The sequence below is a fragment of the Lepisma saccharinum genome, chromosome 27 (genome assembly GCF_977018435.1).
Source record: "Lepisma saccharinum chromosome 27, izLepSacc3.1, whole genome shotgun sequence".
In the NCBI taxonomy this organism is placed as follows: Eukaryota; Metazoa; Arthropoda; class Insecta; order Zygentoma; family Lepismatidae; genus Lepisma; species Lepisma saccharinum.
The window spans coordinates 39,659,409-39,675,828 of record NC_139255.1 but is presented as its reverse complement, the minus strand read 5'-3'; the positions used below and the strand labels follow the sequence as shown (position 1 = coordinate 39,675,828).

Below are 16,420 nucleotides of genomic sequence, written 5' to 3'. Positions count from 1 at the left end.
CTAAACATTTATGTTCACATAGAATTAATACTGCATTGTAAGCTTTTTTCTGAATAGATTACATTTTTAGGTTTCACATTGGTGTAACCGAATGGTTAACACCCTTTTCTTTGGAATGAGTTGTCTTGGGTTTTATCTCTTTATATTAGCCTTAAACTTGTGTTGCTAACCTATCATTGTAAGGCCAATTGATGTGCTACTCGATATGAATAATTAGCAGACAGCAGTTTACCAGTTTAGAATATCAGACAACGGGGCTGCATGCACCGAACAAAGGTCACCCAATGAAAATATAGCTTGACAAAACTTGGCCTATGATGCGGTGTTACACCATGTAGTTTTCATGTACAGGGTCTCTGTAAGATGTTTAATTGGCATTCTATCATGTACTATTGATTCATTTAGATGTGAGGATAAGAATTACAGTATTTGCTGTATTTATGAACATAGTTTCACTTTGGTAACATTATTTTGATGCTGTTAGAGCTTGAGGATTTTATTGAAAATTACTGTAAGGTTTACTCTTATTTTTCATTCCTGTAATTTTTGTTTTTGTTTTCTTATTTCAGACTGCATTTCATGAGGGTTGGTCGTCTAGCTTGATGAGTGCATATTACCCACTGTTGCTGTCTGGCTCTTCTCTGATTGTGTGCTTTTGGGCTGAGGTGAGTGTTTATTATTTTTTCCTTCATGTACAGCACTTCCAAAAGTTTTTGTGCCCTCAGAACACAGCCTGCATAGCAACTGGAAGCATGCCACTTGCCAACACAATTGCAGAGGTGCTTTGCTTTATATCCGACCATTGTCGATTCGGTGCTGCCACCTGGTGTATCATGCTGGAATTATGGGTCTGCTGGCGGGAGCAGTGTTGTGTCTGACCTTGTAGGTGCGTGAGTGTTGGTAGTGAATGTTATGAAATGGTGCCGAAAATCAACCGGTATTGGGAGGGTTCCGTAATGGCCCTTTTCCGTGCTAAGTTTTCATATGTACGCATTGTGAAACTGTCTGAAGAATGGGTTAACACTCGGGGTGACTACTGCGAAAGCTATTGTGGTCCGTTACACACAACAGGCTCTCCTTGCGAAACATTCACCCACAAAAACCACCAGGAGAAGTGCTGGAAGCAAAGTGTCACCTGTAGTGCTAAGGGGGATCCGTCGATTGGTGTGCCAAGAAAATCCCCCGACTCAACGTGATATGGCCCACAGATTTCACCTTGCACCGTCAACTGTGAACAAAACAATTTGCAAGCACCACAGGTTGAAGTGTGTGCGGAAGACCCATGTACACCACCTTCTACCGCGTCACATTGCCGAACGTAAGACGAACTGCATGAAACTGTATGAAAAGTACCTGACGGGTTCCAAATGGAAGAAAGTTGTCACAATGGATGAATCATATGTCCATCTCACTGCTGGTGGTCACATTCGGGCAATCACATACCGTGACATTGACGGCAAGGGGCGCAGCAACTTTGTTCGTCAGTGCAGGGAAAGTTTCCCTCGTGGCTTTACGGTTGTGACGGGATTCGGATATGAGGGTAAGTTGATGATACGCAAGGTGGACAAACACATGACGGTGAATGCCAGATACTTCCAAGACTCCATTCTGACACCTATCTATCGGAGAGACATCCCACAATTGTATGGAATGGACGCGAACCAGGTGATGATCCATATCGACAAGGCTTCGAGTCATACCGCCAGAACATCACTACGTTTTTATCGGGAAATGGCAGAGGAATTAGAAATTCGTGTCATTCCGTTTGAAGACATTCCTGTGAAAAGCCCAGATGCCAGTCCAATGGATTTTTGCGCATTTGGACTGTTGAAACGACGTCTTCAATATCGCCGCCCGCGCACCCTGGATGGTCTATGGATAGTTTGCAGGGAGGAGTGGGACAGAATTCCCATGCCTGTCCTGCACCGGATCTTGCTGCAATGGAAACTGCGATGCCGGTCGATAGTCCACAATGCTGGGGGTCCAATAGAACATGATCGATCAGTGGTGGCGGCACGTTATCTCTTAAGGTGAGTACCCGTCAAACATGGTCAGATATAAAGTGAACAACCTCTGTATATATACGTAACCCCCTAAACTCAAGTGTAAAGCACATTTGAAAGCTTTCCAAAACATGGTTTCATTAAGCTTCATGTCGCTTGGCATACAGTGAGTTATTTGCGGCTACTAATTGATAACATTTGTCTTACGTTAACAAGATGATGCAAAGTGTGTACTCACTTTTCTCTCTTGAGTTTATTTTCACTTAAGAATCCTACATAAAAAAAAAAATCTTTGGTATAAAGTGTACTTATGTTGTGCAATTTTAACAACACTTAATCATCTTAGCAAATTACACCAAAATGAGTATGAATCTTTCTTCAACGCAACAAAGTCTGATTGAAGAGAGATGCTACATTCTGACTACACAGGATCTGTTCTCGATAACACGTGGATATCAACAGTGACAATTCAATCTGATACTGAATAGAAAGAGGAGGTCTTCTTTTACTGAACTTGGATGTATCAACAATCAAAGTTGGCTCAAGGAGAAACCTGATGAAACCTCTGCTTGGAAAGATACCAAATCCTCTTAAATTACATAAATACGATTCTGCTGGCATGCAGCATACTTCCAACCGCTAAGTGTGGCTGCATTCCAACAGCACAAAAACCTTTTGAAGGCATTGTACTCCTCAGTGCTTCTTTTACTATAATGCAAAGTGCAGCTTGCTTCTTTTCTACTGGTTTATTATTGAAAGGAAAGCTAAACTTTTGGATATTGCCGTGTATTAGGAATCTGTTTGGAAAATTCTGAAACATTTGAAATAGCATGCCAAAAAAAAAATTGACATACACCTCCACTGGTCCATTAAGACCTGTGACTGGTCACAGCTGGATTACCACAATTTGGACTAACGGTAACAGGTGACCAGACCCTGACTGGTCACTGGTGTCATATTTATACCTTTCTTTGATTTGAAATGAAAGGTTATGGAAATATCTTCCGATAAAGTCCTATTTATTGTTCTTCACACAAATACAATGAAACTTAATCAGTGGAAAATCTGAATTGAGTTAGCTGATACAGGTCTGCTTGCAAATCCGTAATGGGCAACCCCCCTCCCCCCACCCCCAAGATTAATACTAAACGGTTTTGTTAGTATCTAAGGAACGATCACCTGAAGGCGTTCGAAGACATAGACCCTGTCAGGAACTGCCCAAGGCTAATGCCAGTTCTGCCCGAAGGTAGGGATAGTCCTACCTACCTGTGATACCAGCCTGATAGCAACCAGATAAAGGAGGCTGAAAAGTTCACAGTTTGGTTCCTTTATATACAGAAAAGTTTTGACAAAATACCAAGGTAACTTGACCAATATTTACATGTATCTATGGTTTTGCACAATTACATCATGTAATTTAGACTTCTATGATATCTTCATATAATTATTAATCTTGGAAACAACATACTTTTTTCTAAAATATTTTTCAAACCGGAAATGGTTACAAATAATTAATTTTGATATCTAAAAAGATAGTAAATTTCTTCCAAATTCTTTGAATTTTGTGCATGACACAGATTATGTATGCGCAGATGCTGCAATGCTGGTTTACTATGAGCATTACCAGATTCGACTAGGGTGACACAAACTAGTAGCATGATATGCCTAATGCCTGCAGCCTTGTGGCAATACTGGCAAGTAGCTTAGCAAAAACCACAATGTGATGATGCATTTAATTGTTATACAGTTGTCTGTATTTGTGAGTTTCGTCTGGTGATTTCTCTGTTGAAATGTTTTGTGTCAAATTGGGGGAATCCTTTATGGAGACATTTCAAATATTACACCACTCGAAATATCATTGAAGTATTCCTGAAATGGCCCGAGAATCTAATATTTTAAAAGTTGCCTGTAATGATGAAAGATTTAGGAGTACATATTGCTATTGGTTCTTCAAAAGTCAGACATCTTGAGTTGACTGACTTGATAAAGGAAAATTTGCTGTGCATACCTCAAAAATAAAGTATTCCAGATACCAAATCTCGTAACTGAGAGAAAACAACAGGCAATACTGCGCAAGAAATATGAAGCATCTATAGGCCACCATCATTTCGGAGATATCATGTCTCCACTGTCAGAATTGAAGATCTTTTAAAAACACATGAATATCAAAACAGTTCATCTAGACTGATAGGGTTTTATTCATTTGCTATTTCCTTCTAGTGTTTTGTATTTACCTAAAATCAAAGCAATCTGCAGTTCAGCAATGTTCACTTGTTGAAAGTGTGCTATCGTCAATTCAGTCATGTCAGTGACAGTATCCACACTCCAAGTCATGATATTTTTTGACCCTTTGTGCTGCATATGACAAATGCTTGCTTAGATGAATGTGGAGAAATATGAAAGATCATCTGACGATTACAATAGATACCATATTTACACATGTATAATGCGCACACTGGTTTTTGATGGGGAAAAGTGACAAAAAATTATATCCCATATATAATGTGCATTATAATCCAGGTTCAAGAAATGGCTTTATTAGTTGTAGGTCGTAAAGCTGTTATGCCGATCAAAAGTGAATGACATCCTACATATTCAATGAGTCACCTGTTGCTATGTGGATCAATAGGACAATATCCTCTTATAACACCATTAAGCCTTGTTTCCATGATGTGAAAAACTCAATATGCTGACCAAGGCAGAAATTTATTTTATTTTAAAACATTAACTAAACGTAACACTTCAACCTTCTAGCAAGGTCTTCTTCAGACTCTGTACCAAGTACAAATTAAACAAAGTAAAAAACAATAAGATATTATATACACAAAAATCACTCCCCCCCAGACTCAAGATTACTAGAAAGTTGTTTTTTCTGGAACATTCCAGTAGGTGACCTTCCCTTGTCAACTGTACTGTCACCTGACAGGCGATGTAGCTAAACATTTCCTATGATCTGGAAAGTGGTTGGACTCACGTTCTTTTTCCTTTCTTCATTCCTGTTTCTTCTTCTCTCCTCTTTCGCTCTTGTCCTTCCCACTCTTTCTGACACCTTATTCCATTCTTTGTTTTCTCTTCAGTCCCCCATTCCAGTTTCTTGTCTCTTCTTCTCCTTTCTTCTCTATTTCCTTGGCCTCCTTCCATTTTCTCACTAGTACTCTCTTCTCCCTTCCTATCTGGTTAGCCTCATCCCACTCTATGTCATGTCCTGTTTCTCTCGTGTTTTTTTTAATATCCTCTTTGTGTAAACAATAAGTCACCAACCCATGCCACCTCCCCCTTCACTATGATTAGCATCCCAAAGCTTTCACTCTTTAACCACCTTATTTATTCTGTAATAGTAGAAAGCGAGATTAAAATTACATTATGGATTTGCAGTGCCGTTTTCTATTATTTCTCGCCCAACAAATGCCGGTGATATGCATCCCATGTGACGGAAGGTGCATGCTTGAATTCTGCCAGAATGACACTGCTTTTCTTGGTGTCACAGAACATTACATTATTGTGAAAAATCGTGGGACATCGCCTTTAAACTTCTCTACGTGGTGTTCCTCATTCCATGTTTACTTTTTCTACAAAAAAATTCAAAATGTATATATTTTCCATGACTAACTTAACATTTATAAGAGGCACATTTAGGACCCTCAAACTAGCAGTCAGCAGTACAAGATTAAGACATTTACACACTCCATGTATGTCATATTATTTGGCCAGTAATACATTTTAATTATTATTTTCTTTTCCCTTATCTTTTCTTTCATCCAAAGTACTATAAAAATCAGAACATTCCTTCATTTTGTGATGAGCTCATTTGAACTGCATTGCACATTAGTGTCGCTATCTTGAATGGAATACTGTTGCCATATTCAGAAACTTCAGGATTTAAGCTTTACAACGATATATAACATGATAGAGTTTCGTAAACATGAAAAATCAAAGCAAGTGCAACAAAATGATGGAATGGCCCTCTACGGTTTCATGTTGGCTGTCAGAATTATTCCATCTATAATACACACCACAGTTTTTGGGAGCAAAAATGTTGGAAAAAAAGTTCACATTATATTGAGTAAATACAGTATACTTTTATGGATGCATTAAAGGCAGTTTTAATATTGCATATGTCAAGTTTTGTGTTTCCGCATTGAAAGTTTAATTTTTTTCCCCTATATTTTCGGAGCACCACTGCTTTCGTTAACTGAGGACACAGTGTTTAGGATGGAGATGGGAGTGCGTCACTGCTGTTTCTTTCCCAGCTGCTTTGTTTCTTCCCCAGCTGGTGGTAGTTCCATTTTTCCCCATCTGCAGGCGCTGGTGCATGTTTCTTGGCTTGTGTCATCTGCTGAGCACCTTGTTTACCCTTCACTTCAGAACCCTCAGACGCGATCGACACCTTGTTTATCCCTTCCTTGAAGCCTTTGCTTTTCGGAAGTGGAACAGAATCCCACTTCACGGCTACTTCCTTCAAAGCTTCGAAATTTTCTATTGTATGTATCACCTCTGCAAAAGACGAGATACCTTGCATGACAAAGTGTTCGCTCAACTTAACAGGCAAGAGTGAGCCCAATTGAGCCACTATATGAGACACTTCCACCTTAGGTTGAATGGAACGTAACAACTTGAAATTCTTTGAGAGGAATTGCAATACACTCTCCTCGGACGTTTTCTGATAAGGCAAGATCAAAACCTTAGCAAGGCACGAAGTGCGCCATCTCGAACTTTCATAGTGGCTTATGAATTCCATCTTGATTAGTTCATAGAGACTAACTGAGCCTTCCGCTCAGAAAACCATAGTTTGGCGCTTTCGGTTAACAGTTTGGGAATATATTTTGTGTACTGAACTTTTGTGTACTATACTTTGTGTTACCTCCACACCCCCTATACGCCTTCATGGCGTGGTGCTAAGCACAGGGGAACATTTTACTTTTACTTTTTTACTTTACTTTACTGAACTTGGTCAATCCCATATAACTCCAAAAACTCCTCAACCTTTTCCAGAAATTCAGTTGGAGTTACATTCGTGATCAAGCCATTGAATTTCGGAAACTTCAACAAGTCCTGGGGCTTTATGCTGTATAACTTCACATGAGCAATACTAAGGTTACCGTTAAGATCAGACTGTTCCTTATTCCCTTCTAACAACTTTCCCTTGAAACCCGTTCAATTTAGCTCTTTTGTGTCTAGTTTTAAGATAACTTTTCTTGTTTGATGCAGGACTAACCGTCATAGGTTTCTCAGCATCAGTTGAGGATTCTGCGCTGGTTGCACAATAGCACGCAAACGGCTTCACCATGCCATCCTGCCTAGTAGGAACAGCGTCAGAATTGTCCGTAGAGGTGGCTTTATCCACACGACCCATCCCTGCGATACCAGACACAGAGTAATTAAGACCTTTACCCTTGATCTGTTTCCCCACTACTATCCTGCAGTTGTTGAACCTTACGGGAGCCTCTTGATCCCACCTGGCCAACACCTTACTAAACCTGTCCATTGAATTCTCAAGAAACCTTAGCGTCACAATCACTTCTGCAGGCATAGTGTTCACAACTGAAGTCCCACTCTCTTGGTGCTGAGAGGAAGCATGCACTACCGGCTGACAGGATGAAGGAAATTCCTTCTTTACCACAGTCAATTCACTATCACTGACCGCTTTTCCTAACTGAGACCCAATTGAAACTTCAATCAACTCTCTTTTTTTTCCTACATACTAACTTATCCAGCACTTTCTCTACAATTTGCCCTTCCAAAGATCTGAAATGATTTTCATTATCTATTTTCATCTGTTCCATTGATTTTTGCACACCCTGCACTTCAGAATCCATCCTATTTGCAAGCTCCTCATGCTTCTTTTCCAACCCTTGTGCCTTGTTCATGCACTCAACCCTATATTGATAGACCGACAAAGTGAGATAATGAAGACCTTCACTAGTTTTAAAAATGTCTTGCTGCAAGTCCAAGATGCATTTGTTGGTATCATTAAGGTCAGACTGGAGTTTCCCCACCAACTTACTAGTGTGAGCAGTGAGTTCCGATTTCAGCAACTGATTACTTTCTTTCACTTCGGATTTCAGCAATTCTGTGCTTTCTTTGTTTCTTTCATCACTTTGTTTGATGAAAGCGAACAAAGAATCCAATGTCACAGGTTCCTGTTCAGTTCCCATTTTTTCTAACTGATTTTCAAGTCAAAATGAAAAATTAATTTATTTAATGCCTTATGAAATTTTGTCACTGCAGCCACTCTGCCATTGAGGTCTCGTAATCTACTATAATGAGTTCAATATGGTGAGGATACCTGAACCCACATGCGTCCCAAGAAACTCCAACAATTGATATCACAGACCTAATTATTTCCATAACTTCATCACCAATGGTTTCTTGGATGACATGCCTGGTAACACCGGTAACGCTGACAGGAGGGTTACAGTACGACAAAACCTCTATCAATCTGAATTGAACAACAAAATAAGTATACACCCCTAAAGAAATACAAAGTTTACCTTATATTGTATATTTTGCATAAAATGTGAGGATTCTGTGAAGATCTCGCTTGGATGTGATGGGACAAAACTCTTATTAACACCCTTCCCTCTTTAGACAGGAGAGGCATTCATATGTATACTCAGAATATTTCACAAATTATTATGGAAGTTTGTATATTATAATATTTATGACCCAAGGCCATGAATATAGGCACACATCATGAGATATGTTTGAATTTGCAAGAGTTAATGATTCGTAGACTTTATCCTCTAGATGATTTGCAAATTAAACACACCGGACAAAATGTACAAATGTCCCTGTAACATGCACATCTCCACTTCCATACTATGTCGTTATGCAATTAGATATGCACTCAAGTATTTACCCCTGTTTCAGCTTATGCCCAGAATGCATGTGATGCCCCCCACCTGGAAGAAATTCTTACATATTAGAGCACAAATAGGACATAAAGACACACTGGGTGATACAGTCTTTTGTAGGTTAAAAGTTAACTCAAGTACATATGTATTATATGTGTTTATTATTAACAAACAACTTGAAACTTATCAAGCGAAATTCTTATGAATGTATTTCATAAGTCAAAATCATACCACGTGAAATGTCACACAGTCGACTTAAAATACTTACGTACGCAATTGTACATGAGATATGATAAGCTTCTTGAAAATCAACATTCAATATGGCTCAAACAGTTCGGCCAGAATACCATTACTAATGTTCAAGTTAATCTAAACTGTTTAAACGATTATCTTGTTTTCTCTACTGTTATGACATAATTTTTCACATTAGTGTACACATCAAACCAGGAACTAGAAATCCCTTATGGTCCCAAACTACCATGTCCAAATGCTACAACTTATGGCTTGATTTAATTAGTATACAATGTTCATAGCTTATGACTTTACTCGTCACAAATATGTAAAACTACTTATGGCTTTGACTGTACAACCAAATGTTATCCAAGTGTTCATTACACTGGAATGATCACATACATTAGGATCAGTATTTCCAACTTCACAATTTACCTGATATCATTGTCGTTTAGAAGGCGAAATTTACATGTCGAATGATATTTAATCTATCACTCATCATTCTGCCAAAAGAAGAGAGGAAATAAAATCACAGTCATTCACAGCCTGAGAACTATAAACGAATGACGTATATCCAACATGTACTTGTAACCTGTGTTATGTTTGTCACCAGTTAGTAATGCATTATCGAACATTAATGCAATATCATATGCCCCGAAGGTTGAATTATACCATCATGCATTGACATGAGATAACAACACGACTCCACTTTTGAGTCCTTTCGACGAAAGCTATTGTGGCTGATCACTTTCGGTTTCAATCGCTCATGTGCGTACAGATACAGCAAGAATGCAACAGGTCGCCATTTCGTGGTTTTCACCTTGCACTTACACGCACACTCGCAGAAAAGCAGTCTTTTGCTTCACAAAATGCTTATCGTAATGCACTTGATAAGATTAAACATGATCTATGCGAACTTCTAACATCAGGCTAATATTGCGAATGTGTCCTTGTTGAAATAGAGTAGGGAAAATATTTTCTTACCTGATGTAAGGGAACATGGGGGAGTCGAGCAAACCAATCGGTGCACACATTCCTGTCTTCAAATAAACGTGCGCAACCTACCTCGTTGGTTTTTTATGTTTGTTTCCATTGCCATTACACTCTCATTGGGCTGAAACATTAATATTCTGCCAGACCGATCGACTAAGGCTACAAACTTCCGAAGATTTCTTGCGATGCGATCACTTGACCCCTTCCCCCGAGTGCCTTTGCGCCAACCCTTTGCTTCCCACAATTTGACCCGCAACGCAAGTTGCGCATTCGGGATGCATAAAATTGTGGATTCGTGATCCATCAAGTGCGACTATTGATTGCAACAATGTCTTTAAACAGAGACAAAATACGTTAGGTGTTATATCAAATAACCTCTTTTTCAACATTACAGAATTATCGAATCCCTAACATGCAACAACAACAAGCTCCATTAACGGTACAAACATGAACTAATTGATCTAAGATTGTTGTTACCCTCTCTGTTCGTACCCACCACCTAGCGTGAATTTCGCATCCTACATGGACGAATTGCTTCGTGATTAAACGTTGAGAAATTAGAACCATTAATAGTATTGAAGTACTTGCTTCGAAATGGACTTTACGTTGTACATGTTATATTGTTTCATCCTTCCTTAACCATTTTCGTGAATTATAGGCAAACCATATGGCATAAACGCTAGTATGTCATAGTTTGCATACTCTATGTGCTTTCCTTCTTAATTCCTCATACCTCTCAGCATTACTTCGAGTTTCCCTCTGTAACATTCTCTTTCTAGCTTTATTCTTCTCATCTATAACCTGTTTGCACTCTTCATCAAACCACTCATTACTTTTAGTTTTCTCTTCTCCAAAAGTTTCTTGTGCTACCTCCTTTATCACTCCTTCTATTATTTCCCATTCTTCCTCAACCACTCGTAGTCTGTCATTTTCTTTCTCCTTCAGTTAACTCTGTATCTTACAGTATTTTCCCCTCATTACTACTTTTACCAGGTAGTGGTCGCTATCACAATTGAGTCCTCTGCAGCTTCTCACATCAATAACTGATGAGGCATGACGTGCATTAACCAATATATGATCAATCTGGCTTATTGTTCTGTTAGGTGCCTTCCATGTTCCTAAGTGAATTATTTTATGTTCAAAACAAGTACTTGTTCGAGTTGTACAAGTAACTCCCCAACCACTGCATCTTTTTGAAAAATTTAAAATGTACATGTAAAAGGTAAAAAAAAAGGTGCTCCCCTGTGCATAGCACCACGCCATGAAGGCGTATAGGGGGTGTGGGGGTAACGGCCCACACTTTCTTGATCCGGTCGTGAGTGGGGGTGATGTGATCAGCAACACGCCCCTGACCACCTTTACCCCCCAGGGTTTCCCCCAGGTACCCATGTTATTCGACACTGGGTGGGCGCCGGGGCCCCTTCCAACGTTAGAAAAGTTCCCGGATTTGAACTGGCTGGGGATCGAACCCGGGACCTTTAGCATGGTAGTCAGACGCGTTACCGACTGAACCAAAGAATGAGTAAAAAGAATGGCCGTGGTGGAAACAAAAGGATTAAAGTTTCAAGCTTCAAATAATTTTGACACACTATTGGTACTTGCACAAAAAAATTCAAATGTTAAACAAACTGCCTTCCCCTAAAAAGAAGACCAAAAATAACATTTTGAGCGATTATAATACACAATTTTGACCTTAAAATGTATTATGAAGAAATAACATTGAGGATATTATACGCAAATATACGAGGATGTACCCAAAAGAAACCGGAATTTGACACAGAAATTTGTCGGAATATGCCAAAAAAGATGTTTTATTAACTTTGAGTTACAAATACCTTAGCCACCTTCAAAGTATTGTCCATTTGACGCGATGCACCCAATGCTGTGGGTCTAACTGACCCCCCCCCCCATCTTCCTGCATGAGGGTGTTCTGGTAGAGAGCTTACAGGTCACAACACATGAATAAATACGTTTTTCTACATCAGTTTTGATCGTTAAAATTAGTTTTTTTCCATTTTTGTAAACTTTGATCTACACGTTAATACCATTCCTTTTGTAGAAATACTCTTCATTTTGTCTACATACAAATGTCTTGGTTAACATTGATCTCCTTCACAATCAGTCCTTTTAATCTTATTCACCCTAAAATTCTCATCATCCGTCCATCCATCTTATTTTGATCTTCCATTTCCTAGGTTTTTCTATTGATTATCATAACTTTGTATTCTTTGCAGGTTCATAAATGCAACTATATTGTTGAAATCTATTAAATTTTTTAAAGGATTATATGTTACTAGTTTCAGGTGTGTTGGGGGAGGGGTGAACTATTAATTTTAGTCAAGTCAATTGCTTGTTTATACTGTATCAAAGTGACCCGAGTTCGTTTCTCAGTTAAGACATTTTAAGTGTTTCAGATCTTACATTTTAAAAATATAGATCCAGTTTCGATCAGCCTTTCTGATCATGAAATATAGACTTAAATAACAAACTTTGCTAAAAGTTTTGCCTTTTGAGACATGAATGTGTGAGAGATGACCACAATTTATTCTTATGCTAATTACGGACTTACTGTTAGATTTTGAAGTCCCTTGGAGTGGAGGGTCGTCCTTTCAACGTCAACGCTTTTTGCCCCTGCGCCACTGAAGTTTCGTCAGCTCCTTAAAAAACTCAAAATTCAATTTCTCACTGATAGTCACTGATAAATAATATCAGTGATTATATGCTTCAACTTATTATGTTCACTCAAATTTGTTTAATACGTATGTTATCTGCAATAACTGCAGTTACAAAATGAGGTACGAGTAACGTTATTTTACAATCCAAATACATATGAACTAGGCTGAGCCGATACCGATGTATTTGTATCGCCTGATACCAGTGTTATCGATATGGGAAATATCTGTTGGATTTGATTTACCGATGCCGTCCGATATTTTTCCGGCATTTTGATCAATCGTGGGGTCCGCAAAAATGACACACAACATTTCCAATTGATTTTGTACCAATATTATGTGCAAAAACTGTATTTTGTGAGTACATAATAGGTATTTTTATAATTTTATTTTCAAATTGGTATCCGCTCAGCCCTAATATGAACTTATTGTGACTGAATTGTCCGTAGCCGTAGGTATCAACTGTGCACGAATTATGCTTCCAACTTCTTTTCACCTCCTCGAGATCACACGATAACATTCAGAAAATTCAGTTTCCTCCATTCTGAACGAAACCCTTTCCACGCATCACGTTGTGGAGACAAATGGATAAAAACGTTGTAACCCAGTTCAATTGATCATAGTGGCAGCGCCCAGTGGTAATTTAAATCATAAATAGTCTTCCCTGGGTGTGCAGTGTGCGCTTTCTTGTTTCCTAGTGTTTCTTGAAGCTGGAATGAGACAATGGACGGTTTTACTCCTTTGGAAAGAGAATTCAGTAGTATTCCTCTTAATTGCTTTTAAAGTTTGTGTTTCTTAGCGGCATTGATTTGCCTTGAAATTGTCGCTCTGGTATTAAATACATCAATGTCTTACTAACAGGGGCGACGCCAGGGGGCACGAGGGGGCTGCTTGCGCACCCCTTAGTTTTCTTCCGCACCCCCTACGTTCAACTGAAAATACTAACCCTTACAATGTCATATTATGTCATGTCGTCATATTGAGCGCCGAATGTTAGGTCCTGAAGCAGGACTGTTATTATTTGTATGCAGCATGCAAGCACTGAAAGAGATGCACTGGCGGCAGCCTCTATAAAGATCAGTGGTCGTTTTTTTTCTTTCCTCAGCATTGTTGTTGTTTCTTTAAGTGGTCTGTTTGTGGTTTTCGATAATTGCCTATAGCTTAATGTGAGTTATGTCTTTTTTTTTCTTTTTCTTTCTTGCATTGTTGATAAACTGTTTATTTTCCGTCTGCTTGTTTCTTCCTTGCACTGGAGCAAAAATTTTAGCTCCTTTCAATGCAGGGGGTGCTCGTTCGACGGCGATCGTATGCCCAGTTGTCCGTGGATGCATGACGTCATCGTCGAAACACTCGGCACTGAAAAGGCTGGTTCCTTATGCAAATATTGGGATATTTGACAAGGAATATCTTCTAAAATATAGTAGCAGGGGAAAAGTTACAACTTTTACTGTTAAGATTCATCCTTTCTAATCAATTTATCACAAAGTTGATTCAAATGTGTAAAATGGTTTTCAAGAAATTGTGTTACGAAGGAACCCCTGTTTTGTTCTCTCCAGGCTTCCAATGTAAGGGAGTTTTAACTTACGCGCGTTGAGTTTATTTTTGCTGTATGTTTTGAAATTAGATTATTTTGTTCTTGTCAACTGAAATCATGCCTAAATGCTATGGAAAGCTGTGAAAACTATTATCAGAAAACTAACGGAAGAAATCTAAAATATCACAGCTTGATCGATATAAAAAATGTGGGATTGCCCATTTTTGTGAAAAAGGCATTGTGCGAGATCTAAAAGCAAAACTTTTTAATATTGTATGTAAATGTAAGGGTGTAATAAACGTGACTGCTTCCCGTAAAATATCACTGCACTCTCCACGTTTCTCTTCTGTCTTTTCTTTGGCGCCGTCAATAGCTTCAACACGTTGGTTTTTTTATATATATTTGTCACATATTTGTATTTAATTAGTATTCTGCTCGTTCCGCCACCTGAACGCAGCAGCTAGGGCTCAAAGGGCAGTGCAGTTACACCGGAAGAAGGCTCGGATATGGCAGGCTTCAGAAGTTAACTCATCCAAATTAAATTAAACAAGTATGTGCTCTCTCTAAATTTAAATCATAGTTCACAAATAATTTGATTAAAAGTTTTAAAAGTATCTGTTTTATTTAATAGCGTATTAATTGGTGCATTCTTCTCCAGCAGAGCTATAGGCAGTGACCACACTATGGGGGTGGGGGGGGGAAGGGGCAGGAACGCCCCCCTATTCTCGTTCGACAATTTATCTCTCTCTATCTTATCTGCCCCCAGTAAAACGACAAAAATAAATAAATGAATGCTCTTTTAGCCAAAATATGCATTTTTGTGTCGTATGTAACTGAATAATAAACATGATTGCCCCGGGAAAATATGACTTACCCCCTCCATCTTTACTATTGCGCCGTCACTAGCTACAACATATTTTGATTTCTATTGTTCCCACATATTTATTTTAATTTTAGTATTGTGAATCATATTCCACTGTGTTACCTCACGTAGCCACCCCCCCCCCCCACACACGTACAATTTCAGTTGTAAATTTTAGACTAAGCTTGTCAAACGTCCACTTATATCTTTGCATTCTTGAGCCATTTAATAAAAATCATTTCGCCCCTTCTGGACTATTTCATAGCAATGTTTTCCCACTGGAAGCCCCTTTGCAGATCGAGATCCGAGGCCATAGCCTTCCCAAGCCACCGTCCCCTTCAAATACTCTCTTGGCCTCATGAAAGAAAAATATATGTATTTCTACGAAATATTAATTTGACTTGGCAGTTTCTTTTTTTGAACAGGAATAAGTTTTAAATTTTAGTAGCTTATAAATTTACATTAGCAATTTTGAGTAAAGGTTTTGCGTAACCCTAAAAGTACATTTAGAGACTGCAAGGTCAACTCTCGATATTTCAAATATAGTAATAATTTTCATCACAATTATTATTATTATTTGTTACTTCAATAATCTCCTCGCAAATGTTTCTCGCATATTAAAACATAGATGTCATTTTCTGTTTATTTCCTTGTAATGCTGACCTCCGTGGCAAAGTGGTTAGCACAATGTTTTACTAAGCCAAGGGCCCCCAGGTTCGAATCCCCGCCCGGGCATGGATCTACTCTCCTTTCTTCAATTTCATCATATCATCACGCATCCTCATCTTTGCGATTAGCCATATGTGATAGATAATCGAAGTAAAATAAACTAAGTCTATTAATCAATTATTTTTTAAAACTCTTTTTTAAACTCTTTAATTATTCTTTAGCATGCCACGTTTTTGTTAAAATTATATTACGATTTGTAAAATGACGAAATTCTAAAGGAGAACACGTATCTTTCTTTGTAGCGCATCGGTCAGAAAGTTTCAGGAATATGGATTTTCCAAATACATTTTTTCACGTACTTTGCCCCCTTTTAAAAGTAGCGCGTTTTCATTTATGTTACTAATCATTAAAAGGATGCCCCAATACCATCTTGGAGGATGACAATTATTATTTTCCCCCTCCTAAAAGTAATAATATACTTTCACTCTCACTGTCTGAATGTACAATAAATGCTAGGGGCCGTCTGCTTCAGCCGAGCTCACTGCTTCTCCTGTGACGTCACGCGTTCGTGTAAGATCGGCAATCTTCGGATGGCTTTACCT

General features: G+C 38.6%; 1 protein-coding gene across 2 annotated transcripts in view; it reads left to right on the top strand.

Annotated features, from left to right (window-relative positions):
• LOC145980386 (uncharacterized) overlaps nt 1–16,420 on the top strand; it is a 117,616-nt gene that overhangs the window by 21,803 nt on the left and 79,393 nt on the right. For both annotated transcript variants that reach the window (XM_083113453.1, XM_083113452.1), the window contains exon 4: nt 570–665. In XM_083113453.1, coding sequence (XP_082969579.1) covers nt 570–665 — 96 coding nt within the window. The remainder of the gene's footprint in view (nt 1–569; nt 666–16,420) is intronic.